Source organism: Topomyia yanbarensis, chromosome 3 (genome assembly GCF_030247195.1).
Source record: "Topomyia yanbarensis strain Yona2022 chromosome 3, ASM3024719v1, whole genome shotgun sequence".
Classification (NCBI taxonomy): domain Eukaryota; kingdom Metazoa; phylum Arthropoda; class Insecta; order Diptera; family Culicidae; genus Topomyia; species Topomyia yanbarensis.
Window position 1 is genome coordinate 115,085,411 of NC_080672.1, and position 26,759 is coordinate 115,112,169.

General features: G+C 37.8%; 2 protein-coding genes across 4 annotated transcripts; both read left to right on the forward strand.

Moving 5' to 3' along the window:
• Window positions 1-4,889: 4,889 nt before the first annotated feature.
• On the forward strand, window positions 4,890-7,462 carry LOC131691013 (elongin-C). 2 transcript variants are annotated; one of them, XR_009305673.1, is made up of 4 exons: window positions 4,890-5,071; window positions 5,221-5,442; window positions 6,032-6,360; window positions 7,210-7,462. XR_009305673.1 is itself a non-coding variant. In XM_058977138.1 (3 exons), exons 2-3 carry the CDS (start codon window positions 5,237-5,239, stop codon window positions 6,171-6,173), a joined length of 348 nt encoding a protein of 115 aa, XP_058833121.1. In that variant the 5' UTR covers window positions 4,890-5,071; window positions 5,221-5,236; the 3' UTR covers window positions 6,174-7,462. The 2 variants fall into 2 exon arrangements, 1 of the variants encoding a protein (XP_058833121.1); XM_058977138.1 differs by having other exon boundaries at window positions 6,032-7,462.
• Window positions 7,463-23,768: 16,306 nt separating this feature from the next.
• On the forward strand, window positions 23,769-25,649 carry LOC131693005 (SET and MYND domain-containing protein 4-like). 2 transcript variants are annotated; one of them, XM_058980442.1, is made up of 3 exons: window positions 24,403-25,175; window positions 25,231-25,480; window positions 25,577-25,648. In XM_058980442.1, exons 1-3 carry the CDS (start codon window positions 24,520-24,522, stop codon window positions 25,604-25,606), a joined length of 936 nt encoding a protein of 311 aa, XP_058836425.1. In that variant the 5' UTR covers window positions 24,403-24,519; the 3' UTR covers window positions 25,607-25,648. The 2 variants fall into 2 exon arrangements, with proteins under 2 accessions (XP_058836424.1, XP_058836425.1); XM_058980441.1 differs by having other exon boundaries at window positions 23,769-25,175; window positions 25,231-25,649.
• The last annotated feature ends 1,110 nt before the right edge of the window (window positions 25,650-26,759 follow it).

Consider the following 26,759-nt stretch of genomic DNA (forward strand, 5'->3'; position numbering starts at 1 on the left):
CCAGACGTTTTTGTGGAAAATCTGTATTGGCCTGACTAAAAAAACTGTATTCAGCTTTTTGCTGGTGGCTGCGTTTTCAAATGCGCACTCTATTTTGACAAGTCGTTTGTACAGTGTCAACTTTGACAACTCGTCAGCGGTGTCAATTTTGACAAGCGGTCTCATCAGCCTTGAGTTTCACGGCTATCATGTATCCTGCTTATTTATTTTCTTAATAAACGTTAAACGTCAAATTTAAAATTTATTAGTTTATTTTCAAACGCCTTTTTCGATGATTTTAATTTCTTCGTGAATTTATTTATAAGCATATTTTCAGCTGTTTGAAAGTGTCGAGAGAATTATGCGATTTGAACCTCTTCTCTTACCCAAATTCATCCCACATGAAATTGACTAATAATAGCACACGAAACTTGCTTTTAAACTACCCGGAAAAGCATCTTCTAACGATAAAGTACCTAAACTTAGACCTAAACAATGTTTGTTCACACCTGATTTTGAATACAAATTTGTAGCAAAATTTTGCACCAAGAATTGATAATTGTCAGCTACAGCTGCATCTGCGTTTACCGAAGAAATCGGTTGCAATTCACCTGACTTATTAGTTTCGACTAGATTGAGTATCGCTGATTGGTTTTACTCAGTTTGCTAATCGCCCAATTACATGACAAGACTGATTAATTGCCGTATTGGTCGACCGATTTTTGTATGCCGATTGCGAGTAGCGAATAGTTTTGAATAGCAGATGTTCTGTATCCACATTTCGAGTTAAGTGCCGCTGTTTAATGGGACTACAGTTGACTGCGGATCCGTACCGAAATCAGTTTAGTTTTTCAACTGAAAAACTATTTATATTTGACGTTCAATTATAGTTGAGAGCAGAAGTGAACGCCTACCACGATCAAAAAATTGAATCTGAAGGACGGTTTGTCAAATTTGACAAGACTGATGATTTGTCAAAATTGACATTGGACGGACGACTTGTCAAAGTGGGGTGCGCATTTGGGGACGCAGCCACCAACAAAAAGCTGAATTTGCATTACATTGAATACTTTACGCTGACGTCACAAATGAACTGAGTGTTCATTTTTGACAGTTAGCTTGTACTGTTTACATGGACTCATAAAAATTCTTTACGATTTTCTTCGAGCGAATCTAGTCGTCCACAAATTTTTCTAAGTCCATGTAAACAGTACAAGCGAACTGTCAAGAAAAGTGAGGTTAACTGTGCCAGTAAAGAACCTAATTATTATTTTGTCTATTTACAAGTTCGAGAGTTTAAAGCATCGTTTATTATGAACAAATAATTCTAATACTTATTCAAAATAAGAACAATAATATAAGCTTTATAGTTCATATATTCTAAATGATTCTAAATGAATACAGCCTAGCAAGAAGAATCCGACAACGTTTCAAAATCGATTTTTTACAAGAGCTACATTATATCAGATCTGTATCTGCCGTATATGCGATTACAAATCTGTGTCATGTAGATAAATTTCTATAAATGGCAGCTCTGCCTGCAATGACATTGCAACCTCTGGAAATATTTCAAAACAATACAATAATTTCAACGTCAAATCGTCAAGTACATAGTGCTGTCTGAACGAATTAATACTCGTCGAATGCTTCACTTGAAATTTTTTTGCGAATTTAAAATTATGAAACAACTTGCTTCTTATTTGTCTGTTTCTCTACCTACTACCTAAAATCGAGTTCTCTTGGCTCGATCTCGGGGTATCGTGCAATAAGTTAAAATCACAACTCATTGATAGGTCTGTTATACTCATCCTTTAGTTAAATATACTTAAAATTAAGTTGAATTACCTAGTTTTCAGCTGGGACGGGACGTGCAAAGTGAAATTAATTAACTGTCACCGCGAACCGGCAATGGCCTGTCATTGCGAACCGAACCTTTCTTCATGATTTTCATTTTCTTGTAATAGACAGTGTCAGTGGGTATATATATACACGGTGTTTGTAGAAACTATATTTTACATATTACTTAGATGCATGTACATGCACAGAAACAAATATGCAAAATGCAACAACGGCAGTGCAATTTTATTATTCTGCTCAACAGTTATTGCACAGATAACAGACGTTTAGGCTCGATGCGAATCGTGTGTAAATACCCGCTACTGAGATTCCGAATAAATCAGACGTCTGAAACACGTTTGGCAAACGTTTGTAGATGGCGCAGTGATCGATACAATGCAGTTAGAGTGCAGCTGTCAAACACGTATAGCAAACAGTTGCGCAGATGGCAATAGTGAAACACGGATTTCCAACGTTTATCAATTTGAAAGTTTACACAGGTTTTTGAAAAAAATTTGTTCTAGCCTAAATGTCTGTTATCTGTTGTTATGGTTAATGTTGTTTTACACAGCTCAGACAAACGATAACATAATTCATGTCATGTTTGAGCTCTATTATTTTCGGCACATATATGTACCTTATCGGCAGAAATCTATGCCGCATCGGCACAGCACTATCATCGACATTTGCTTGAAATTATTTTGCAAGTGGATTTTTCCCAGCAAAATAACATCAACATCGGGAGGGAAAAAGAAGACCGTCTTCGCATGTCCCGTCCCAGGTTTTGAGTATACCTCCAACAACTCAAAAGTACTTTATTCCACGGAAGACCTCGACTGAGTCGAATTTCTCGTTGTTTTGACAACACTTATTACGGCCAATTTCTTCACCAGCAACCCGAAAACTGGTTTTCAGCGAAAACCGGTTTTCATTCAATGAAGAAATTGGCCGTTAGTGTGCTAAAGCGACCCAAATTTGAGTTAAAATAACTTATTCTTTGGGATGTTTTATTTTTCAGTGTTGGTTAGACGAACTATATTAGCAGTGCTGCTACCCAGTTGAACTCATTACGGAACCGGTTCGGATTTCTGAATGGAGTCATTATAGATTCCAACTCAAATGCAACAACCGATTTCGACTCAATCGGTTTCAGAATTGGTTTATGGTTGAGTTGGAATCCATACTGACTCCATTCAGGATTCCGAATCAAATTCTGATTCGGATTCTGAGGGTTTGATCGGACTTCCCACCAACCTGGACTCTGCACTTTCAAAGTGCGAGTGATCAAACTGCTACCGAAAACTGCGAGCTATCAAAACGCATGTATTTCAATAATGATAGAAATGATACTAGCCATGTGCGCCGATGTGTTTTTAATCGGCGGCGGCGTAAGCGACATTTTTGGCCGGCGGCGTTGGCGGCGTCACGCCGTTGGACCCAATCGGCGGCGGCGCGCCGGCGTATGTCGGCGTGCGAATACTGACGCTTATGTAACTAAAAAAATTCTTGGCGGTACAATTCCTTTCCCAAATTTTCGGTTTCTTTTGTAACGGACTTCGCAGCATACAGCCACATACAAACTGACCTGACAGCTTGAAGAGAATTCTGAAAAAAGTCATTGATTCTTGCAACCATGTCAAATGATTTTTTTAACCGAAGCTCTAACAGTGACCTCCCTGCTAGCCAAATCATAAATGGAAGGCGGGATTATTTTTACAGTTGTCAAATTTAAAAGCGAAATAGGAAAATCGTCGATGTCACATACTACGAACAATGGAATTTCATGGATTGAAATCTGAGGATACCCGATACCCTGTCGGACACATAACGGTTAACATGACTTTCGGGAGATTGAGGGTTCATGAGTTTCCATTTCTTTTACTTGCCGCAAAGTTTCACTTACTCACTCCCACTTACTTCACTAGCAACAAGGTACACCAGTTGGAATATGCAAAATCTGCCTGATTACTGAGCTTTAATTATGGGCTTTTCGATTGATGTGCATCGGTGTAGTGGAGTGCCCTGGTTTTGCACCTTCCATGCACTTTCGAGCAGAAGTGCGTTGACACTTCTGCTCAAAAGTGCAAAGCCAGTGCACTCCACTACACCGGTGCACTGGTATCGAAAACGGTATTAATTTCCGTGCTTTAAAGAGACTGAGATCAGATCACCAAGGTGGCAGATTGTCAAATCAAGCGCAATAAAAATGTAAAAACATTTGTTGGGTACTTAAATTGAACCAGTAATAACTGACATTCAAGTGAAGTTTTCAATGTACCTACGTAAGAAAAATAACTGTCATTTTAAATAACAGCAGTCAGTAGCAACTTGCCACCTCATTCTTTATCTTCGTGTTCTAGTGTCGTTGGCATATTTTCGTTACGAGGCCAAACACCGACGCCCGAGAGGTTACTACTATCTTTACTAGATATCGACCAATCAATTTATGGGCCGGCGACTAACTACTTTACTTCCGTTCCAAAGTGACCATAGTTTTTTTCATCTCAGAAACATCTCAACGGCCTCGACTGGGATTGAACTCAGACCATCTGAGTGAATGGCGGTCACGCTTACCAGTCAACCACCGGTGCCGCCTCGATGTAATTGTTCAGGAGACTTCCAGCAATCAGTATATGGATCTTGCATGCTTCGGATGATTTTGTTATTTGTAATTTCGACGAATGAAAAAAAAATTAGTGCGGCCGTTTTACTACTGGATTCGACCCCTTAGGATTCGACGAGTTTCGTTTTGTGTCAGCAGCATTTGCCCCTCGGTGAAATGTTTCAGAATGAACTTGTCTTTGTTTGTCAAAGGAAAAGGACACTTGACATCGACAGGTTAACTTCTCCTAGGGTTGTCTTCAGACCGCAAAAATACTCTCATAGCATTTAAAATTCAAGTTGAACGAGTTTATCGCAGCATTATTAAATATTTAATTATTTAATATACTACAAATTATTTCAAATTTTTGGTAGTAATATATCTTCATATTAAAAAAAACCGACAGAATTTGTTAAATGCAATAAAGAAAATTTCACACTATCAAAGCTAGCATTTGTATTCACCTTCAACAGAATGCGCTAAGAGTTGCCGAGAAAAATTACCTTTTGTCACTTTTGTCTTTACAGTGCGTGTGTTTTCATAAATTTCCAGACGAAAAATCTATTTTAATCGTATATCACTGCCCTATATATTGCGGTATAAGTGTAATCAGGAAATAGTTGTATTGCAGCGGTTTGAGGGTAGATTAATAAGGTACGTGTTCTATAATATTCAAAAGTAGAAATTAGTCTAAACTACGAGAAATGTATAGTCATCATTCGCCTGTGCCTACCTTGATTCGACTAAATCAAGGCCTCAAAACATTAATATGATTTTTTTCACATTCGCGTGCCATTGTCCAGCCCCAGTAATTATACAATGGAGGAACGCACTGGTTCGGAACGTGTGTACGGTGGTTGTGAGGGACCGGACGCTATGTACGTAAAACTGATCTCATCGGATGGACACGAATTCATCGTGAAGCGAGAACACGCACTCACATCGGGAACAATTAAGGCTATGCTTTCCGGGCCGGGTCAGTTTGCCGAAAACGAAGCGAACGAGGTCAACTTTAGAGAAATTCCGTAAGTGGACATTAAGCATTCGTAACCCATTCTAACGGGATGAGCCTACTAGATTACATAATTGAAGTTCATCCCGTTTGTAAGGCGCTTATCGCCAGCCAGCCTGCGATGAGATTACGCCGGGCGCTTTGTTTTTTTTTCGTTTCACTTGCTGACTCGTTCAACACGGCTGATCAAACATGAACTTTGGATTCTGATTGATGACTGGCGGCCAATTGCTTAGTCGTCTATATTTCGGCACGTTTCATTGACGTGTATGTAGAGAAGATAAACAACTTTTTTTTCTTTGCGAATTAGAAAATGATTCTACATAGAATGCAGGATTTGTAATAATGGTTAATCATTTTTGAATATTTATCGACAACCTCTTAGCATATACGTTTTGAAGTAGATGGATTTTAATTTTTTTTTAAATAATTGGTTTGAATTAGAAGCTTTTTAAGGTTTAAATATAAAAAAAATCGTAACTTCCCGGAAATCTGTCACATGCGATGTGGAGTTCACGGTTTACTGGGAATATGTAACAAATCCTAAAAATCTTTCTACTAATATGCCTAGTAACCGCTTACCATCTGTTCACTTCTTCCAGATCGCACGTCCTAGAAAAAGTTTGCATGTACTTCACGTACAAGGTACGCTACACAAACAGTTCGACAGAAATTCCCGAGTTCCCAATCGCACCGGAGATCGCCCTAGAGCTATTGATGGCTGCTAATTTTCTAGATTGTTAGAAACCAGTTATGCCTGTAAACGTACGTACGAGATAAAAAAAAAGCTAGCGGCGATCGAGTAAACGGCGAAGAATGAACGGATGAATACAAAAATTTAACAACTCGAACAATTTAATGGTAACATTGATAAACTTTGAAAGGCTACACAAAAACAGAATTATATTATGTTACCACCCAAGATCGAAAGGTAAATTTAACAGTTGTTCTGTCAAGTCGAGATGAGAGAAATCTAATACACTCAGGTTTTTTTTTACGCGGGGGATACGAGCCGCGTAAATGAAAACCGCGTAAATGAAAACCGCGTAAATTTCAAAATCCGCGTAAATGAAAACCGCGTAAATTTCAAAATCCGCGTAAATGAAAACCGCGTAAATTTCAAAATCCGCGTAAATGAAAACCGCGTAAATTTCAAAATCCGCGTAAATGAAAACCGCGTAAATTTCAAAATCCGCGTAAATGAAAACCGCGTAAATTTCAAAATCCGCGTAAATGAAGACCACTTAAATTTAAGAATCCGCGATAAAGGGAACCTCATTGATGGATACCGCGTAAATTCCAAAATCCGCGTAAATGAAAACCGCGTAAATTTCAAAAACCGCGTAAATGAAAACCGCGTAAATTTCAAAAACCGCGTAAATGAAAACCGCGTAAATTTCAAAATCCGCGTAAATGAAAACCGCGTAAATTTCAAAATCCGCGTAAAAAAAAACCGCGTAAAAAAATACCGCGCAAAAAAAAACCGCGTAAAAAAAAACTTGAGTGTACTCTGTAGAGAACAACTGCTAGCTTTTTCTTCTAACCGATAAATGATTTTTATGAGAACCAATTCTGGTTAATAACGATATAATGTGAACATACTGGATCATATTTAAATTCTAGAAGTCTAAGAATCATAATTTATTCGTTATGTGTTGTTTTAATTTTTGCCTCATTTCTTATACAGCAAGTATCTCGATGGAAAACTATTGGGATAACTTTACGATTGCATATGTCATATATTTCGATAAATAACCTGTCATATTATTTTCATTCCCAGCAATTCTCTTGGTGTGTGCGTTTTAGCTTGCCGCAAGATAGCGTTCTTATTTCTTAAAAAATGTTAATTACCGATTGTAGTACTATTATACTTATTAACAAAACATTGAAAATGGGCATGGATTTAAGATAGGGACAAAAATTAAGCGAAAATCGATTGAGGCGAAGTACGACTTGAGATGTATTTGTCATGCTGAAAACATTTGTGAACAATACAACGGTTACATAATGATATGGATAAGACGAGAAGGAAACATATTGTTTTTTATTACTAGAACACGAAAGAATGGTATATGGGGAGCTTGGGTTGCTTATCTATCCTTCCGGCCATCATATCGTATAGTAGATACACTTAATATGTGTATCTACAAATGCGATATGAAACCTGGTGCAGAAAGTGTACTAATTACCTGGCAATCTTCTTTCATTTGATTGTCCGTTCAGAAAATCATATTCCGTATTCAAATATCACATGTGACGCCAGTGATAAATGGATAAAACCACGAGAATGATGGAAGAGCAGTGGGTACAAGGCCAAGTGCTTCCCGGGCAGGGTTACAACATATACAGATTATTCTGTATTTTACAGAATTTACGACCAATTTACGAATCTCGATAATTTACGACCAAGATTCTGTATGTACAGACTACAGATTTTTGGCTAAAATACAGATTTTCAGTGTAGATATGTAGTACCCAGCCTATCAGAATTTCGGATAACAATTAAAAGGCACCCTATACAGTTCAGATCTTAAGAAACTACTAAGCCATGGAACAAAAGTGCCAAATTTTGATATCAATTGTTTTTCAGACAAAGATTAACTAATTTTTCATTGTCAAAATATTTTTTTTGGGAAGCTTCTAGTTAATTTTCGAATACAGATTTTCGATACCGAATTTTTCTCCCGCGATGCAGATTTCCAGATTTTTTCACGAAAAAATACAGATTTCAATGTGGCAACCCTGTTCCCAAAATGGTACCAAAATGATAAGCAAAGGGGAAAGTAAGGGTTATGTTCGTGGTCTGGAAGGAGAGCATTTCGCATTTATTTTCATTTTTTTGTCTTTTCATTTATTTCTCTTGCTACAATATATGCAACTCGGTGCAAGAGAACGTGACGGCCAAGGAAACGGAAAGCCAATAGTCCAAACAGATCAGGAACCAGGAAGGAGGACTACGAACAAGGAAACAAACAACACATGAGAAATCGTCTACGTATTTATTATAACTACGATACTAATAACAATTGTTTTGCCTTTCTTGTCTCGTTTCAGCAAAACAAAATCTCTATCTCTTCATTTTCTGCCTTCGACTATCCTCTATGTAATGTATCTGAAACTTGTGGGACTGGTTAACAGCCGGCGCCTGCTTGTGGAAGAAACTGGTGTGCTATACGGACTAGCACATACGAACAGTTAGGCTTTGTAGGTCCTCATCTTGACAGAGTCTAGATGGGTGTATAAACGTCTGCCATGGTGTGGGCTGAGAAATGACAATGACAAATAGAACACGAAACAATGCTATTTGTAGGTGAATGGAGAACAGTGAGTCTAGTTATGTAAGGCATGCAAACTAGGCTGGATGGAACTATCCAAGTCGGTCTTGAGATCACATACATTTGGAGCAGCATCAGATGTTGCTTCAAGCTGTTCTCAACTCCTATTCGGCAGTTTTCACGCCGCATTACGGCTTGGTAAGGCCAAACTGGTGTCGAAGGGGGTCAATTGAGGTTGTCTGACGTGTTCTTGATGGTCACATCATTAGCGTTTCTGCACTAGAATCGACAGACAGCCTTAGTTAATTATAAGATTAGGGACTTATATTTAATTTGGTAAATAATGTCTTTTTCGCTTCAGATAGTTGATATTGGAGCCAGTAGAACTTCTTGAGCGTCTGACATACGAGTTCCGACGGAAATTGAGGATCCGATAGAGATCCTATGATACGATCCACCGACGGCGTCGAAATGCCGGAAGAGATGAGCAGCGGCAAGCGAGTCTAACATGACAGAATGAAACTACCTTTGAAATGAAATCTTTAAGTAGCACTAACAAAATTCTTAATTTCAGGAACTATACGAGATGGCGCTGGGCCTGTGGCCTGGCATGGTCCATTCTCATTGATTCGGAAGTCTTCTTGGCTGGTTGGTAGATATGTGCTCCTACTTGTAAGTTGATCAATTCGCTTGGGTGGGGGACATGTGGGTCCTACTAGTTGTAGACTCTTTTGATCGTGGGTATGAGGCTAGCTCAGGAAAGGAGTGCAGGACTGACACCTAAGAGATAGTTAATTATTCAGGACTTGTTATGATTATTAAACTCGACCAAGCACACCGGCTCTCAGAAATGATAAGCAACCCTTTCGGGTCGGTGTGGTCTATTCGAGTCGAACCAGGCGGACATTCGGTTCGAGCAAACTTTATGGGGAATAGTGTATAAATATTTCTTATGCCCTTTATGGGCAGAGATTCTTTTTGCGAAATCCTAAAATACCTTCACTGGTTTAGCTACTCAGGATAGTAATAATAGAAAAAAATTGAGGGTTTGCCAGGTCCATAATGTAATGAATACTAGGATAATCGGATTATGTTATAAGATAGAGATAAAACAGCACAGTTGTAGGTAAAGTATTCGCGAGTAAGGACTAATACTGCTAGTATGTTTACCGTTTCAATTAATAGTCGATTGATCCGCTTCGGACCTAGTAAACAAAAAGGAGATTAGGAAGAGACAGAAGCGGATTCAATGCGAATTTGCCAATATGACGTTGGTCTCAAGGCGATAGTAGGATGATTTTCCATAGGATGACAGACTAGATGACACAACGTTACACTCTCTAAACTTGTGCCAAATAGTATGGTTATATGTATGAATGTAAGCCCGTATGTATGCTGTAGGCATGGATGTGTATAGGAGCAATGTATCCCTGAGCAACACAGACAGCCTCTGAGCCGCCAAAACGCTCATGGGAAACCGGGTGCGCGGTAGTAGGTGTAACCATAAAGCTCTGCACACTAGCGTGGGACAAAAATTAGATTCCAGCTCCGAGCAACTTTTTAAGTGCCATTTGGGTTCTAGAACAACTGTGCAAATTCTTAGCTCGATCCCTGAAACTATATTTTTGCGCCCACTGTTTAAAGTTTACATGGGATTTTGCATGGGAAAATTAATTTTCACAAAATAATTCCTCCAGGAGCCGCCCATTGCTTCCTAAAAAAAATCGTTATGTGGCTTTTATAGGAAATTTAACAAAGAAACAAAGTCTCGAAAACCACGGAACGATCTGAAGCGGACCCTACACGAGCAGAAATATTGATCAATATTGAATTTATTGATCAATATATTGAAGGTGTGAGGGCTGGTTGAAAATATTGAAGTAAATATTGGCGAAAATTAAAAAAAGTTTTGATTTTTCCGTCAATATATCCCCTTCACGAGGGGAAGGCTTCATACTCTTTTTTGTGTGAATGTGAGTGTGATAATTGGTTGCTAGTGTGTGTGTAATGAACTTTTTAGCGCTAATTATTTTGAATTATAAAATGGCTTCGTGTCGGATTTTCTATTAACGTGCTTTATTTCTACCCGTGCTGATACAAAATAAAAACTATGGATTTCGAAAATGGCATTGAAAGTGATGATGAGTTGTTGGTTTCGAAAACCGTTTCGAAGGAGGAAGGTCTTCGCACATTTGTCGAGGTTTATGAATCTTCCGGTTCTATGGAACAGCAGTAATGAAAGGTATCAGAACAAAGCGGCAAGAAATAAGGCACTGGATACACTGCTGATTCCTTATAAGGTATTAAAACCGGAAGCTACTCGAGCGGATGTGACGAAAAAAATAAATTCTTTAAGGACGAATTTTCGGAAAGAATAGAAGAAAATTGTTGTGTCCAAGCGATCGGGAGCTGGAGTAGACGATGTCTACCAACCAGAATCTTGGCTTTTCGAGGCACTACAATTCCTTCGAAGTACCGAGCAACCGACATTAACAGAAAAACGACCTGATGACGTAGTAAGTATATTACCCTAGATTCCGATAATTAGCATTTCAATATAGCTATTTAATATTAAAGCAAACCGAAAAGCAGTCGTGTGTCGAAATCAGAACAATAATGCCGGAGCCCAGACCAACTCAAAATCTCCAAAGCACTCGACTACGTCCATTGCCGAAATTCCACCGCCTGTAAAAAACACGAGTTGTTGGTCCAATCAGCAAACAAAACGAGCTCTTGGCTAAGGCCTGCAGGTACTTGGAGCAAGATGTACAGGTACAAGAAGTAACTCCCGCAATTGCAAAAGTTTAGGGAGAAAAGTTGTTGATGCTGGAAGAAAAACAGCGTATATACACTGAAAAGGCGATAAATGATGTGCTATATGAAGCAACACTCGGCAATCTGACCAATGGTTGCGTAAAAATTGCTATGTCAGAACAGTTTTATCCATCGACCAGTAACATTCGACGTGCACAAGTATCAAGTACACCAAAATCATCAGTTAGTTATGATTACTTTAATCCTCATCAACAACTGCAAAACTCTTCAAACACACAAGAAAGTGACTCAGACGAGGACTTTTACATACCAGTTGAGTTTCATCCGGATATGAGTCCAGAAACAGGATCCAAATTAGATTACGATAATTCAAGCTCGACTACAGATTCAAAAAAATCCTGTACTTTATATACCCCTAGTCTTGAAGACACTATGTCAAATATTATAAAGCCGGGAACACCACAGCACATTAACAAACCATCCATTATTAAGATGCCGGTTTCAGAAATAGGTTTGTCTGAATTGGAATCAGCAGAAGATACACCATTTCAAGCCGCTACATCCGGAACTGATTTGAAGGTGGTTTCTGATACAACAGGTAACGAAAATATTGTACCCATCGTAGGCACAACAGCAACGCATCCAGGAAACGATATGTTGGTGATCACGATGTACGGGTTCGATCCATCTTTGGAAACAGCTCCCTTTTATTTTATTGTCCCAACACGGAAAATCAATCAGTCTATCCTAATATTTCACTGGCTTCATATTTCGTAAATTACAAGGATATGTGAATTTAACATTTACTATTTTATTATTTTTTAATAAATCTGTTTCATTCAACTACATTCCATTATTTAAATTACAATGCAGAAAATTATGTTTGCACTTTTATTTTTACACTGAACTGAATTTCTTATAGGATATCCCATTCTTTAACATCTTTCGATAATATCATATAATGTACTGTGAAATTATTAGTAACTTTTGTAATAAGGCCGTAGTAATCAAAAAAGTGAAAGTAAACTAAGAGAAGACTTTTTTTCATTAGGTCGAATCTGCAAATGAGAGCCCTCTTTTTTCGCATTCTCTTTCGATTATTACTGCAGAACCATAAAACTTTTTAAACATTTATCAGTATGTTTCGAAACCATGGATTTTACTATCTTATTATGAAAACAGTTGATGGGAAATCAGAAAGGTGACCGAGTAATTCACGGAAGAGAAAGTAAACAAAGAGAGGCTCTCTTTTGTAGATTGGACCTATTGAAAAGAAAGTCTTCAGATACTCTTATTTGCAGTTACGTTGTTTTCAAAAATCACCACGCGAGAAATCTACAAACAAAATTAAATGCATTTTTCAGGCATGAACACATAAATTAGGTGCATTTCGCCATTCGCGTAGTGTGTAGATTCATCAATAGTCAATTACCTGACTTTAATTTGGAAAAATTGTGCCAGTTTTTCATATGTATTGGTAGCGGGTGCCCTTACGAGTACACTCATATCATTCTTAAACTTTAATTATTCTTTAATGATTTTTAAATTTAAAAAAAATCAAATTAAATTCAACCAGCAAACTGACAGTTGTCCTACTAAATGACGTATCTGCTAATATCTCGTTCGCCTTATTGTTAACCGGGACAGCACCCCACACAACATGATCTGGTACTTTGTCAATCCGCTAGCAGTCTGCCATCCCAAGTTTAATCTGCAAACTATGGTAGATCTGATAAGGCAACTTATGGAGTCGTGCAAGTCTCATGGGTTTGGATGTGTTATTGTCCAAAAAGGAAACAAACTAAAAAATGTTTTTTTCAATAGTTTCGGGCCAAAAAATTGGAAAAGGCTTGAGATATTAACTCACGGTACAAATCTGCATCAGAAAATGCCTTAACCCGCACACCCCTAAAGATCCCTATTGTTCCGAATCGCGGCTTTTTCGAAAAGAGGGGTAATTTCTTTTGGAAATGGTTCTAAATGGCCTATTTTATAACAAGCAATGAAAAAAATTCGGGGGGAAAGCTTTAAAGTAGTTTAAACTGGAAAAAATAAGTTGTTCCCACTTACCTTTCTAACAATGGCATTGCTCATGAGAAAGTGGCATTAAGGGTGAAGGTAGTGTGATACGGCTTTGCCGCATAGTCGAGTCCAAGGATTCGAAGAGGCGCAAATCCGCTGAGAAACCGACGGACGAGGTGGTTTTGATCTTGCTATCGAAGGGTGCAATCAAACCTGTAATCCACTCGTTTGCCCGGTATACTCAAACATAGGGGCTCTCCCTAGTTTAAGTCCGACTAAGCGGAAGCGAAGTCGGACATCATGACAAAAAGCGATGTGGCGTAGCCACATTAGGCATTAACAATATTTTATTTAGTAACAATAGGATAGTATTTATTTACAAAAATAAAATGTTAGTGCCGAATGTCGCTACGCCACATCGCTTCATTCAAGTGCTGTCCGACTTCGCTGCCGCTCAGTCGGACTTAAACTAGGAATAGCCCCTTTGTTTGAGTATACCGGGCAAACGAGTGGATTACAGGTTTGATTGCACCCTTCGATAGCAAGATCAAAACCACCTCGTCCGTCGGTTTCTCAGCAGCTTTGCGCCGCTTCGAATCATTGGACCCGACTATGCGGCAAAGCCGCATCACACTACCTTCACCCTTAACGTCACTGTCTCATGAGCAATGCCATTGTTAGTAAGGTAAGTGAGAACAACTTATTTTTCCAGTTTAAACTGCTTTAAAGCTTTCCCCCCGAATTTTTTTTCATTGCTTGTTATAAAATAGGCTTATTAGAACCATTTCCAAAAGAAATTAACCCTCTTTTCGAAAAACCGCGATTCGGAACAATGACCGTCTAGTGCACTTCATTTAGCCAACGAATGTGGGAAATTATGGAATCGTGTGTATGTATAGTAGAACAAGATCTCTGACCTAAAGTCTTAATGAACGTCAGATTGTGATAAGTTTTGAAGTGCAATACCAATTTCACCATTGATTATTCCTATAATTTGGTGGTGATTACCTAGTATACCGGTAAGTATATGTGAGTAGATAATGAATCCGAAAATAAGCATTATTTTTAATTTTCATATTAGGCAATTAAGGGCGATTAAATGGCGCGTTCCGTGGGCGATTTAAATCGCCCAAATGTTGCATTTGAAATAGCCCCCTAATTGCCAGAAATTTGCTGGCAAATTGAAGGGCAATTAGCGCATCCGAGTTGGCAAATAGCCCCCCGTTAGCCAGCAATTTTCCCTTTTGACTGGGACCCTGCAGGTCAATTTTCGCACACTGAGGAAAAAACCCAAGAATTTCATAAATCTCGGCATATAGAGTGCTATGCAAATGATTTCACTCACACTACTTGGGGGTTTGTTTTCCTCCAGCTGTCATATATAAAACTGTCAGCCAATTTAAACATTTAAATTAGCTCTCGTAAAGTATTTATGATGGTGTTGAAATACTTTATGTCGCTGTAAAACTTATTCTGGGGACGTACAATTCCAGTTGGTTCTATTGCATCATGAAAATAATCCGACCGAAAACTTACTTTCGATTTGTTTTCCTCCATCTATGACAGGTGGAGGAAAACAAACCGTTGAACATACTAATACAATTACAGATTGTCAAGTACTCTTTAGGGTAACCCACAGTCTATAGAGAACAGTTGCGCAAAGAGTGAAGTCAAAAAAGCCTACCTATCGAGCACAATTGGAATCCATCTCTGATACCTCTGCAGCAAAGTTGGATTCTAATTTTGCTCGATAGGTAGACTTTTTTCGGTTTCACTTTCTGCACGCTCTTTGCGTACCTTTATACTAGGACCTTTAGAGTAACCAACCTAATTTGGACCCCTACATATTTTGGACCCTGTTAATGTATTTGCCTCCTACACTGCCAAGTTTCTCTGAATTTGTTTGGTTTGATGCAGCAATTACATTCCTTGGGTTGTCTATTAGGTTCAATATCATTAGTTCATCTCTAATTGTTTAAAATTAAACAGAATCCACAGTTTTCAAAAATATCACCGAAAACGTTTCATCACAGAGAACAGACATCCATGATCGAACAAAAATATTTAAAAAACGTGTGTAAACATTTGAATTAATATACGAAAAACACTAGCGCCGCCACACCAACCTATCCCAACTATCCGTCAAATCGATTCCGGAACCGGTTCGAAATCCTGGATGGATTCAGCATGGAATCTAGCTCAAAGAAAACAACCGATACCGACTCTATCGGTTGACGCATTTGAGCTGGAATTCATGCTGGATGTCCGAATCGGTTCCGGACTAGTTTGACTGGGTATAGAAATAACCGCTGTCAATTCTGTCGCACTCAGCCACAAAAAAAACATGACGACAGTAGCGCACCTGGTTTAGATATCCAAACTACCTTCGAAACCGTTAGAGATTTTACACAAGTTGAATGCTGAAGATGGACGTCTGTTTTCTGTGGTTTCATGTTTCAACGATAGCCAAGAGGAACCGGTGGAAATGATACATTTTCAAATTGGATTTAAATGTACAATTATAATATTTTTTATTGATTTAATTAGTTTGTGCGATTTGGTATTATGCATGTTACGTGTTTGAAAAGGTTGCTTCGAAATGTTTTATCTAAAAAATCTTAAATAAATGGTGTCCACAATATGTCTTAAAAAATTGATATCAATTTGTTTTGGACACCCCTCGATTTTCTTTCTTGACAGCTATTTGTTTATCGGATTAGAATAATCAAAAAGTGAAAAATTTCGTAACGGTAGGTCGCCTGCTCTTTTTGGTCAAATTATTTAAAAATGTTCAAACCAATGGATGTCGAAAATCAAACGATTGAGGAACATTTCATTGAAGACCATAATACGACCAAAGAGACTTCTGAAATCCATGTTGAAGAAAATTTGTAGTTCGAATTTGTTGAATTCGACGAGCTATATGTTGACAAATCTAAGAGACATATCACAGCTAAATAATGATAATAAGAGAGTGCTTGCTGAATTCCTAGAATCGCCTCAAACACTCACACGAACAGGAACATCACGATTCAAGCGAAGTAGTCCTGCTGTTTTAACATTGCACCGAACAGTTGAATACCACAAGGCGAAAACTGAAGAAAAAAGGAAAGTAAAGGAAGAGAAACAAAGAAAAACTGAGCTTAGAATAACAAGAAACCACCTCGTAAACAAAAGAATTAAAAATTAATATTGAGGATGTTACTCCATAATACTGCTACAGATGAATTGTTACACGAAATATATTATTGTTAACTCTATTGCATAACATTTAATGCTGCTTTGTTAAGTCTGCAGTAACCTAATTGTTCCGAAAGTTTTTCTATTTCTCAAAATGATAGAACTAAAAAAAGTACTTCATGCAGTAAGCCTTCCATATAAAGATTAATGTATCATTTTTGATTGGCAGTCACTGATTTGCTTATGTTCTACTTTCATGCATTAAATATACTGCAAAGAGAACGAGTCAGTAGATCAGTTTAGTAGAAAGAACTTCACTGTTTCCAAAATATATTCAGTCATATTCAGTGTGTCCAAAATATGCTTGGAACACTCATTTGGCAATTTCGAGTTTATGTCAATGTACAAAACATCCATTGACAGTTTTCTTTCAAGAACAGTAATTTTGGAGCAGACTCGTGCATGTATTGCATTAAAAACATAGGCAAGCAAATATTTTTTGACGTTCACGTAATTTCACTTCCTCTAGGGGTCCAAAATTGGTTGGTTACCCTATGAAGCAGCCTAAAGGTTCCCCCACACTGACGCGATTTTGTCGCAGCGGCTGCGAAAATTTCGCGAAGCGACTTGTCGCTAGCAACTCTGCTCATGGCGACAGATGTGCGCTCCCATACTGACGCGAACTTTTCGCGTCGGCTGTTGCGAAATCGCAGCGATTTTTTAACAATCGCTGCGTGCGAGGATTGTGTCACAGTCGCTGGGTGTTCGCCAGAAAAACTACCTAATATTGAGTATCAATCTCGTTGTATCGTGCAGGAACATAAAATTAGGTAAACCGTGTTGAAGGTACACTAAGAAAAATAGTGTGGTAACACTTACTATATGAGGAGGTAAATTCGACTTTGCGAGTATAGTGATTATTAGCCGACTACAGCATTAGGTGACTTTAACTATATGCATGTTCAAGTATACTATACATGAGATCAGTACGATAATAGTAATATTGAACACTCCATTGTAAGTATAACCAATGTATGTACAACGATCAGCGTAACAATATGCATAGTAATATTTAGCTGAAAATGTTTGTAATAACAAACCCAGAAGAGTCATACTATCATAGTAAAATTGAATACTCGACGTTGTGTGAATCACCATTGCAAGTAGGATGCTTGACATAACAAGAAATCTAGTCATCTTAACCTGGGACTGTTTGTAATAACTAAAACGGTGTGATTTTGACATTTGTTGATTGGTTATTTCAAAATGGAATTTGTGGTTGAATTGAAAATGACGTAGGGTAATATAACCAGTTATACGAGGGACAAAATTATAACGAATTCTGAAAAAAATAGGAATTGAATTTATTTCGAGCTTTTTCTTTTTATAATCTTGATATATATCTTATATAATATTTGGTTTGTTTATAATGTTGTATCTTATTTATAGTACCTACTTCTTTAACTTAATCAGGTACATGTTGTCAATTTTATAAATGTTTAGAGGAGGCTCAGCGTTTGCTTCTGCATTGTAAACTGCAGATTTAAATGCCCAATCATTCACTTCGAACACGCAAAAGCAAACCAACAAGAAGTAAAATTGTGTACGTATCCAAGTACCATCCATTTATTATTGAGTATTGAATATCTGCAATGTAATAGGCAATTATAGCCCTCAGCCTTCTCTTTATCTGCCATCACTCTAAATCCGGAAAACATTGAAAAAATAATTTTAGGACGTCCATATTCTTCCATTAAGAAAATGCTGAAGTATTTACTTACTTGACGCAATATTGATCCAATAAATCCGTGAAAATTGAATAATTTAAAAGCTTTTTGTGTGAAACTTTTGATTGTAATGGTGGCGTCATGTAGGAATACAAAAATGGGAACAAAACCATTGACAAGATGCATAGTCAATAGTAGTACAAAGCATAGTCGGCTGAAAAACACTATACGCCAATGGTGCTTCCGATGAAATCACGTTCACGCAAACAATGTATTTAGTTATTTTAACATTTGCATTCTTATAAGCACTAAATAGTTTGTCTTTGTGACATTATTATGTTGTAAAGAGGACAATGAAAAGAAAAGTACTCATGACATTGATACTGATTATATCTAGGATGTTCGAATTTTCATTTTTACTTTTAAATGGTCATTCCAACAATAATTGCCATTTCAAAACTGACAATAGAATAGTCTGAATCGCCATACAAGGTGTTTTATGACATTCCATGGCCATTTTTGAGATGTTAAATATTGTTGCAGTGACAATAGGGATCCTTAGGAGTGTGCGGGTTAAGGCATATTCAGATGCAGATTAGTACCGTGAGTTAATATCTCAGTCCTTTTTCAATTTTTTGGCCCGAAACTATTGAAAAATACATTTTTTAGTTTGTTTCCTTTTAGGACAATAACACATCCAAACCATAGCGACTTGCACGACTCTATAGGTTGCCTTATCAGATCTACCCTAGTTTGCAGATGAAACTTGGGATGGCAGCCTGCTGGCGGATTGAAAAAGTACCAGATCATGCTGTGTGGGGTGCTCTCCCGGTTAACAATGAGGCGAACGAGATATTTACAGATACGTCATTTAGTAGGACAACTGTCAGTTTGCTGGTTGAATTTAATTTGGTTTTTTTGAATTTAAAAATCATAAAAGAATAATTAAGGTTTAAGAACAATATGAGTGTACTCGTAAGGACACCCGCTATCAATACATATGAAAAACTGGCACAATTTTTCCAAATTGAAGATCCCTATAGTCGAAACGTCATGAATACCAAGAGCATAGTTCAGCGGTAGTCATTTTTTCTAGTATTTTATACAATATAGAAGTGTGGCTTTGCCCATCTTAGGGTCAGTACTACTATTTTGGCGAATGGTTGAAATAACCAGAAAAGTCTGGTCGTAGATACTATAATTCTTTTCTCAGTGTAGTTTCCATTTAACTACGGCAAAAATCATAACTCAACCTTGAGTTTAATTTACTTAAATTTAAGTTGAATTAACCTAATTTTGAGTATACCCCAAACTACTTAAAAATACCTTACTGCACGGAAGACCTCGACTGAGTCGAATCTCTCGTTTTGTTTTTGACAAAACTAATAAGTGCGAAAGCGACGCACAACTCAAAAATACCTAAATTTAAGTTAAAAGAACTTATTCTGTGGGTTTGTTTTATTTTTGCGTGTAGTTTACAGTTCGGAAAACGTGTCACAGAATTTGGGTCCCTGTGTATTTTAAGTGGAGCTCGGGATTTCAATACCCGTGACGGGAAATGAGTCTACACAAAAATAACAGTTTTCCTGAAGTGTAAACCCAACCGCGGGAAACATCACGGGATTTAAAAACTCTCCACACGGAAATCCGGCCGGGAACAATAGGGATCTTCAATTTGGAAAAATTGTGCCAGTTTTTCATATGTATTGATAGCGGGTGTCCTTACGAGTACACTCATATTATTCTTAAACCTTAATTATTCTTTTATGATTTTTAAATTCAAAAAAACCAAATTAAATTCAACCAGCAAACTGACAGTTGTCCTACTAAATGACGTATCTGTAAATATCTCGTTCGCCTCATTGTTAACCGGGAGAGCACCCCACACAGCATGATCTGGTACTTTTTCAATCCGCCAGCAGGCTGCCATCCCAAGTTTCATCTGCAAACTAGGGTAGATCTGATAAGGCAACCTATAGAGTCGTGCAAGTCGCTATGGTTTGGATGTGTTATTGTCCTAAAAGGAAACAAACTAAAAAATGTATTTTTCAATAGTTTCGGGCCAAAAAATTGAAAAAGGACTGAGATATTAACTCACGGTACTAATCTGCATCTGAATATGCCTTAACCCGCACACTCCTAAGGATCCCTATTCAACACAAATTGTTTCCTTCGGGGAAATATTTTTATAAGGTTTGCAATTCGCTGCAAGTTTGATACTGTTTGTATTTTTAAGAACCAGTTGAGTTTTTGGTTTGACAGTTTGGAGAGATCTCGGTGGGAAATTTTCCCTGATTAAATCCCGACGCAAATCCCGTGCGAAATCCCGTGATCAATTTCCCGAACTGTACACTAGCCTTTAACACGATTCCATTAAACGCTTTAGAATGTAATTAAGCAATCTATGAGACGTTTCTGATCAGCTGATTATTTCTTGTTTACTTTTTCTGACGTCACTCCGAGGGGTGCGACGTCCGACAATATCGTTGATTCGATCCAACATCAAACGAATCGGACTAACGAAAGTTGTTTGTCGGACGAGTTTTTTTGTTCGCAGGAGTAGACTTGTTGACAGAACCCACTGTCGCTGAATTGTCAAACAAACGTCTAATGGATTGCCTAATAAGCAGGCTAATGAATTTATTTATTTTTATTCATGCACTCCATGGTAGTCCAACTTATGTATTTCATGAGACAGTCTTATGACCCCGCTCCAATATATGCGGTTAAGAATTTTATATTTTTCCTATGAAACTGGTATGAGATATGTTATTCATTTCATTTTTCATAAACGTCGCTTTTGTGAAAAGTTCATAATTGGATTTTATGAATTCAGTTCTGGCAGACCAGGAGCTAATAATTTTAAGTCAGCACTTATCAGTTGCTACTTTTCTAAGCGAAAAGCCTGAAACTTGCAATCCAATTGAAATAAAATCTTAAATTAGTGTTTTTATGCTATTCAATAAATTATTTTGTGGATTAAAATAGATGCTATGATTTTTAAATTCAGGAAGAATCCGATTATCGTTGATATGAACTTTGTAATCACTTGTGCATATCATAAGTGTCTGACGCGAATTTATGAATATTAAAATCATTTGAGAAGTAACAATTATCATTCAGCTGTAAATTTTTCTGTCTAAATGCACTTTTCTGGTAAATGCCGATGGACCTAGAGATGGACCGTTACTCATTAAACACAAATTTTAACTTTCAATGAAAGTATTTCTGAAGGAATCTACACTTGGTTGTTTGTCCCAAATTTCCTCTCAATGTGTATATTTTGACAGTTGATTTGTTATTTAAAACATGCGGGAAATGTTAGCCATGTCCTAATTTTTATATAAATGCAATAATATCCATAAAAAACCTATGTCATTCATTCGAAAATTGTAATGAATTTCATAAGACTGGACTGTTTTATGAAAATCATTATTTCTATAGAAATACCATATTTTTTGGTTAGAAATGTCCGCTATTTATACGCCGCACCAACTGCTTCCTAAATGCCGCTGTAAGGTTGACAGTAAATTTTTGGTTTAACTAGCACTTGTATTTGCTATTTGCGCTTGAAATTAAGTAATGTAGTGGTAGTAATAAGCCTCCCATTTTGGTTTAAACGCAAGGACAGTTTTTAAAACAGAATTTGATTGATTATTTTAACTTTTAATCCTTGAACCTATCAAAAACTAAATATATGCTGTTTCGTTCATCTAGAAGAGCTATAGGCGTGCATCCAGATCCAAGAATGGGACAGTCTGTAATTCAGGAAACTAACTGCTTCCAATATTTAGGACTTCACTTAGACCCCACACTCTCCTGGATTGAGCATATAACATCTATAGAGAGAAAAGTTGCATCGTTATGTGGGGCTATGCGTAAAGTATGCTCTTTTGTTCCCCAGCATGTACTTCTAAAATTTTATTATGCGCACATCCACTCATTGCTGAACTACCTTGTATCTGTGTGGGGCCGTGCCAGTATTTCGAATCTGAAAAAGCTACAAACGCTTCAAAACAGATGTCTTAAAATTATTTATAAAAAAACAATTATGTACCCTACTATTGTGTTACACAATAATAATGCCCATAACATTTTACCTTTGCTTGGGTTGACAAACTACCAAACAATAATATACATCGACAATGCTTTGCATAATACTATTGCTCATTATAATCTAGAATTTACCACAGGCATTCGAGCTCACAGCATTGATTATACTCCAGAGTATCCACGAACCTTGGTCAAAGACGCATTTCTTTCATCGGACCTAAGTTATTCAACCAGCTTCCTATTGATTTAAAGCAAATAACATGTCGCACTCGTTTCCAAGCAAAATTGAAACTAATTTAAAAAAAATAAATTAGGAGAATTTTTAATATAAACTTCGTTCACCACCAATCGAGCTTATTCCTTTAGTTATAATTGGTTAACATTTTTTTAATAAAAACAATTGATAAATGCATTTTTTTCTAGCAATAAGTAATAAATAAATTGGTGGTGGGCGTAGCGTAGTTGGTAAATCGATTGCCTTGTACGCAGCGCACCTGGGTTCGAGTCCCGACCCCACACATTGGGTAAAAAAAAAATTCACAGGAGATTTTTCTAACCCGAAGAGGCGAATGACCTTAAGGTTAAAACCTCTATAATTGAAAAAAAAAAAAAAAATTAAATTATTATAAGCTTCCTGCAAAGCTACGATGGGACCCTTAAAAGGATTCTTTTCCGCTGGGTACTCGCCGTAGCTTCTTGTCAAATTTTGTGTTTTGTCGGTCTCGTATTGTTTTTTTTTGTTCTCAGCGTTTCCGCGATTCGTAACTTTGTTTTGTTGTGCTGACCTTTTTTTTGTACGCTGAGTTGTGAGCTTTTTGGCGTGGGGGTAAGAGGCGGGCTATTATAAAAAACAACATAAAAAAACTCATTTAACCAATTTTATCAATTCTGTAATCCGCTGTAATCTAAAAAGAATTTTTGAATTATACTGATCGTGGTGAATTTGGTACCACTTGCAACTGGTATAATCAACCAGCCTAAAGCGTTGCATAACGCAGGGCTATTTTTTGGAACAACACGTGTTATCATTCAGCCCTTCGCTATGCAAAATCACGATATTATGACAGATGGACTAGGCGCGGCGTTTCATGGGGTGCGGCCGTTTCTTTCAATCGATCGGGAAAAGGCGCGCGGAATTTTGGGGAAATGCGCTAATATAATCCTTATATCTGGAAGTCTTTCTTATGGAAATTCAATGCAAATTTTGCTCGGTGCACTTCCGTTCAAAAGTTCAAAAAAATCCATGGTTGTATACTTCCGTGCGGGAATTTAAAAATTGCATCAGCATATCAAGCAAAAGCCTCAAGTATGATTGACGCATATGAACTGTATTGTGTATTGTGGAGAAGAATAGTGCTTAGTGGCCGGGAAGAAATAGTGTCGACTGATGTGAAAGCGTGTCGCACTGATAGCGAACTTGTCTCCTATGTACAACAATTACTGGATGCTTCAGGTCTGTTACAACAGATTTATTTTTCAGGAGACTGCAAAAATGAAGCTAAAGCGATAGAAATTCGTAAACTTGGTAACGAGAGCTTTCGTCCGAAAATCAAGAAATATATCAAAGCGATTGAGCACTACAACGAGAGTATTGCTTTGTCTAACGTTGGATCTGAAAACTTGGCCATTGCATATGCCAATCGTTCAGCGATTTGTTTTGAGCTGAAGGAGTACCATGAATGTTTGGAGAACATTCGATTGGCGCAACAGAATCCATACCCAGTACATCTGCTACCAAAATTATTGAAAAGAAAAAACGACTGTTTGGAGATAATCAATAACCACGTAAGTAAACCCGGCAATGTTCGGTTCGAGCCAAAACTGTGCTATAAACCGAACCCAAAGATACCTCACATCTCGGATTGTTTGGAATTCAAGCGGGATGATTTTTTTGGCCGACACTTAGTGACGAATCGAAATTTAAAAGCTGGAGATGTGGTTATAATTGAAAAACCGTTTTCTGTGCTGCTAGAAGCAGAGCTTCGTTACCTCAACTGTGATTACTGCCAGCAAGACAAATTCCTTACTTTGATACCATGCAGCAATTGTTCCATTACAATGTTTTGCTCAGAGATTTGCCTCCAAAGGGCCTACGAAAGCTACCATCGCATAGAGTGCCCAGTCATCAAGCATATGCAATCGTTATTCACAAAGGTAATTCTGATGGCTCTCAGAACCACCACAATGGCCATCAGTACATTCGATTATAATTTGGAGGAGTTACAGCAACACGTTGAAATGCTTGGAGAAACATCCTCAAATCCATTTGATCTGGACTGGGGTAACGCACATGCCAAGGATATCTATAGTACGATCCACGGATTAGCTACTAATCAAAAGATACGTTATCCCAGCGATCTCATTCAGCGCTCTATCTACTCGATAGTGATGAGCAGTGCTCTGTTGAGCAATACCCCATTAAACAGTCTCTGTGGAAGTAATGAATCTCATCGTAATCTCATTCGCTTACTTATTTTTCGTCATGCACAAACCTCTCCTGTAAGCATGCACTCAACCGGGTACATCAATTACTGCCCGAATGAAGAAGACCCGTTTCAGTCGGCCAAATTGGGATGTGCTTCGTTCCCAATTCTAAGTATGTTGAATCATTCCTGTGCTCCGAATTTGACACGACTAACACTGCCAACTGGACAAGTTGCAGCCATACTCAACCGACCAATTAAAAAAGGCGGTCAGCTTTACGACGATTATGGGTAAGTCTGGTGTTATCTAGCAATTAACATACCTGACAAAAACTTTGATTTTAAGCTACCATCATTGCATTGAAACATTATACGAGCGGCAAATCGGTCTCCTTCAACGGTTTAACTTCAAGTGTCAATGTGAAGCATGCATTAACAATTATCCTCTATATTATCATTTAAAAAGACTTAAACTTTCACCTGGTCATAAGAATTTCGGTACGTTAGAGTGGGACGACATTGCAAAGGCCGTAAAGAAAATTCCACAGCTTTGCAAATTTCTAAATGAATATGACAATCAGTACCCAAATTTCGAGGTAAGCACTGCTCAAGAAGCTCTACTACAATGTTTGCAAATAGTTTATTTCGGTAAATCACGAAAAATTAAATATCGAGGACTCTGTTGTTTTTAGTTGAATTCATCTCTATTCTGTTTCTACTGAATTGTAACATGTAAACATGTCAACGAAATACTGAATAAAAACACCCACCTACAAAAGCACTGAACTGAAGATCGCAGTCTCTTTTTGTACTATGATTACTTTCCCGGATGAATTTGATTTGCATTTGGCCTGTGTTAAGCCAAAGAGAAGCAAGAGCCATTTTGAGGTGTATGCTCTAAAATCGCTATAGCATCCAATGTAACACTAGGAACTTCAATATCTATTATTTTTTGGGAACTCAAATAGCTAACGAAAGCAAGTAAGTGTTCTTTAACTTTTATGTGAATGCTAAGTTATGTACTTTTATGTGAATTTTGGCACGAAAATACAAGAAAATACAGTTCGGTTCGGCTTAACGCAGGCCATTTAAATGTCGTTTGGTTTGACACCGAAACAGGCAGAAGGCCTAGTCCAGTTTTGCCTCAACCCAAAAATATTAATAGTGGGTGAACGGAGAACAGTGAGTCTAGTTATGTACGGTAGGCTCGATGGCGGATCCAAGACATAGTGTCTCGATCATATACATTTGGAACAACATCAGATGTTTCAAACTGTTCTCAACTCCTATTCGACAGTTCTCACAAAGCCACCTGTGTTACGGCTTGGTAAGGCCAAACTGGTGTCGAGGGGAGTCAATTGAGGTTGTGTGACGTATTTTTGATGGTCACATCATTAGCTTCTGCATTAGAATCGTCAGACAGCCTTGGTTGATTATAGAATCAGAGAGTTTTTTTATAAAATTATATATTATTTTTGCTTCAGGTAGTTGATAGTCGAGCTTTTAGAATCCCTTGAGCGTCTCATATACGAGTTCCGACGGAAATTGAGGATTCGATGAAAGAAATCTCTTATGAGACGGTCGACCGACGGAGTCGAAATGCCGGAAGAGACGAGCGGCGGCAAGCGAGTTTAACAACACAAAATTCTTAATTTCAGAAACTGTACGAGTTAGCGCTGGGCCTGTGGTCTTCGACTGGCATGGTCCTTTTCTGATTGATTCAGAAGTCTTCTTGGCTGGTTGGTAGATATGTGCTCCTACTTGCAAGTTGATCAATTCGCTTGGGTGGGGGACATGTGGATCCTACTAGTTGTCGACTCTTTTGATCGTGGGTATGAGGCTAGTTCAGGAAAGGAGTGCAGCACTGGCACCTAA

What these genes read in the sequence shown, in the direction of transcription:
- LOC131693005 (XM_058980441.1), top strand. Translation starts at nt 23,770, where the DNA reads ATGATTGACGCATATGAACTGTATTGTGTATTGTGGAGAAGAATAGTG. An exon ending in CAGCTTTACGACGATTATGG is followed by an intron (nt 25,176 to 25,230) that starts GTAAGTCTGGTG and finishes TTTGATTTTAAG; the next exon opens with CTACCATCATTGCATTGAAA.
- LOC131691013 (XM_058977138.1), top strand. Translation starts at nt 5,237, where the DNA reads ATGGAGGAACGCACTGGTTCGGAACGTGTGTACGGTGGTTGTGAGGGA. An exon ending in GTCAACTTTAGAGAAATTCC is followed by an intron (nt 5,443 to 6,031) that starts GTAAGTGGACAT and finishes CACTTCTTCCAG; the next exon opens with ATCGCACGTCCTAGAAAAAG.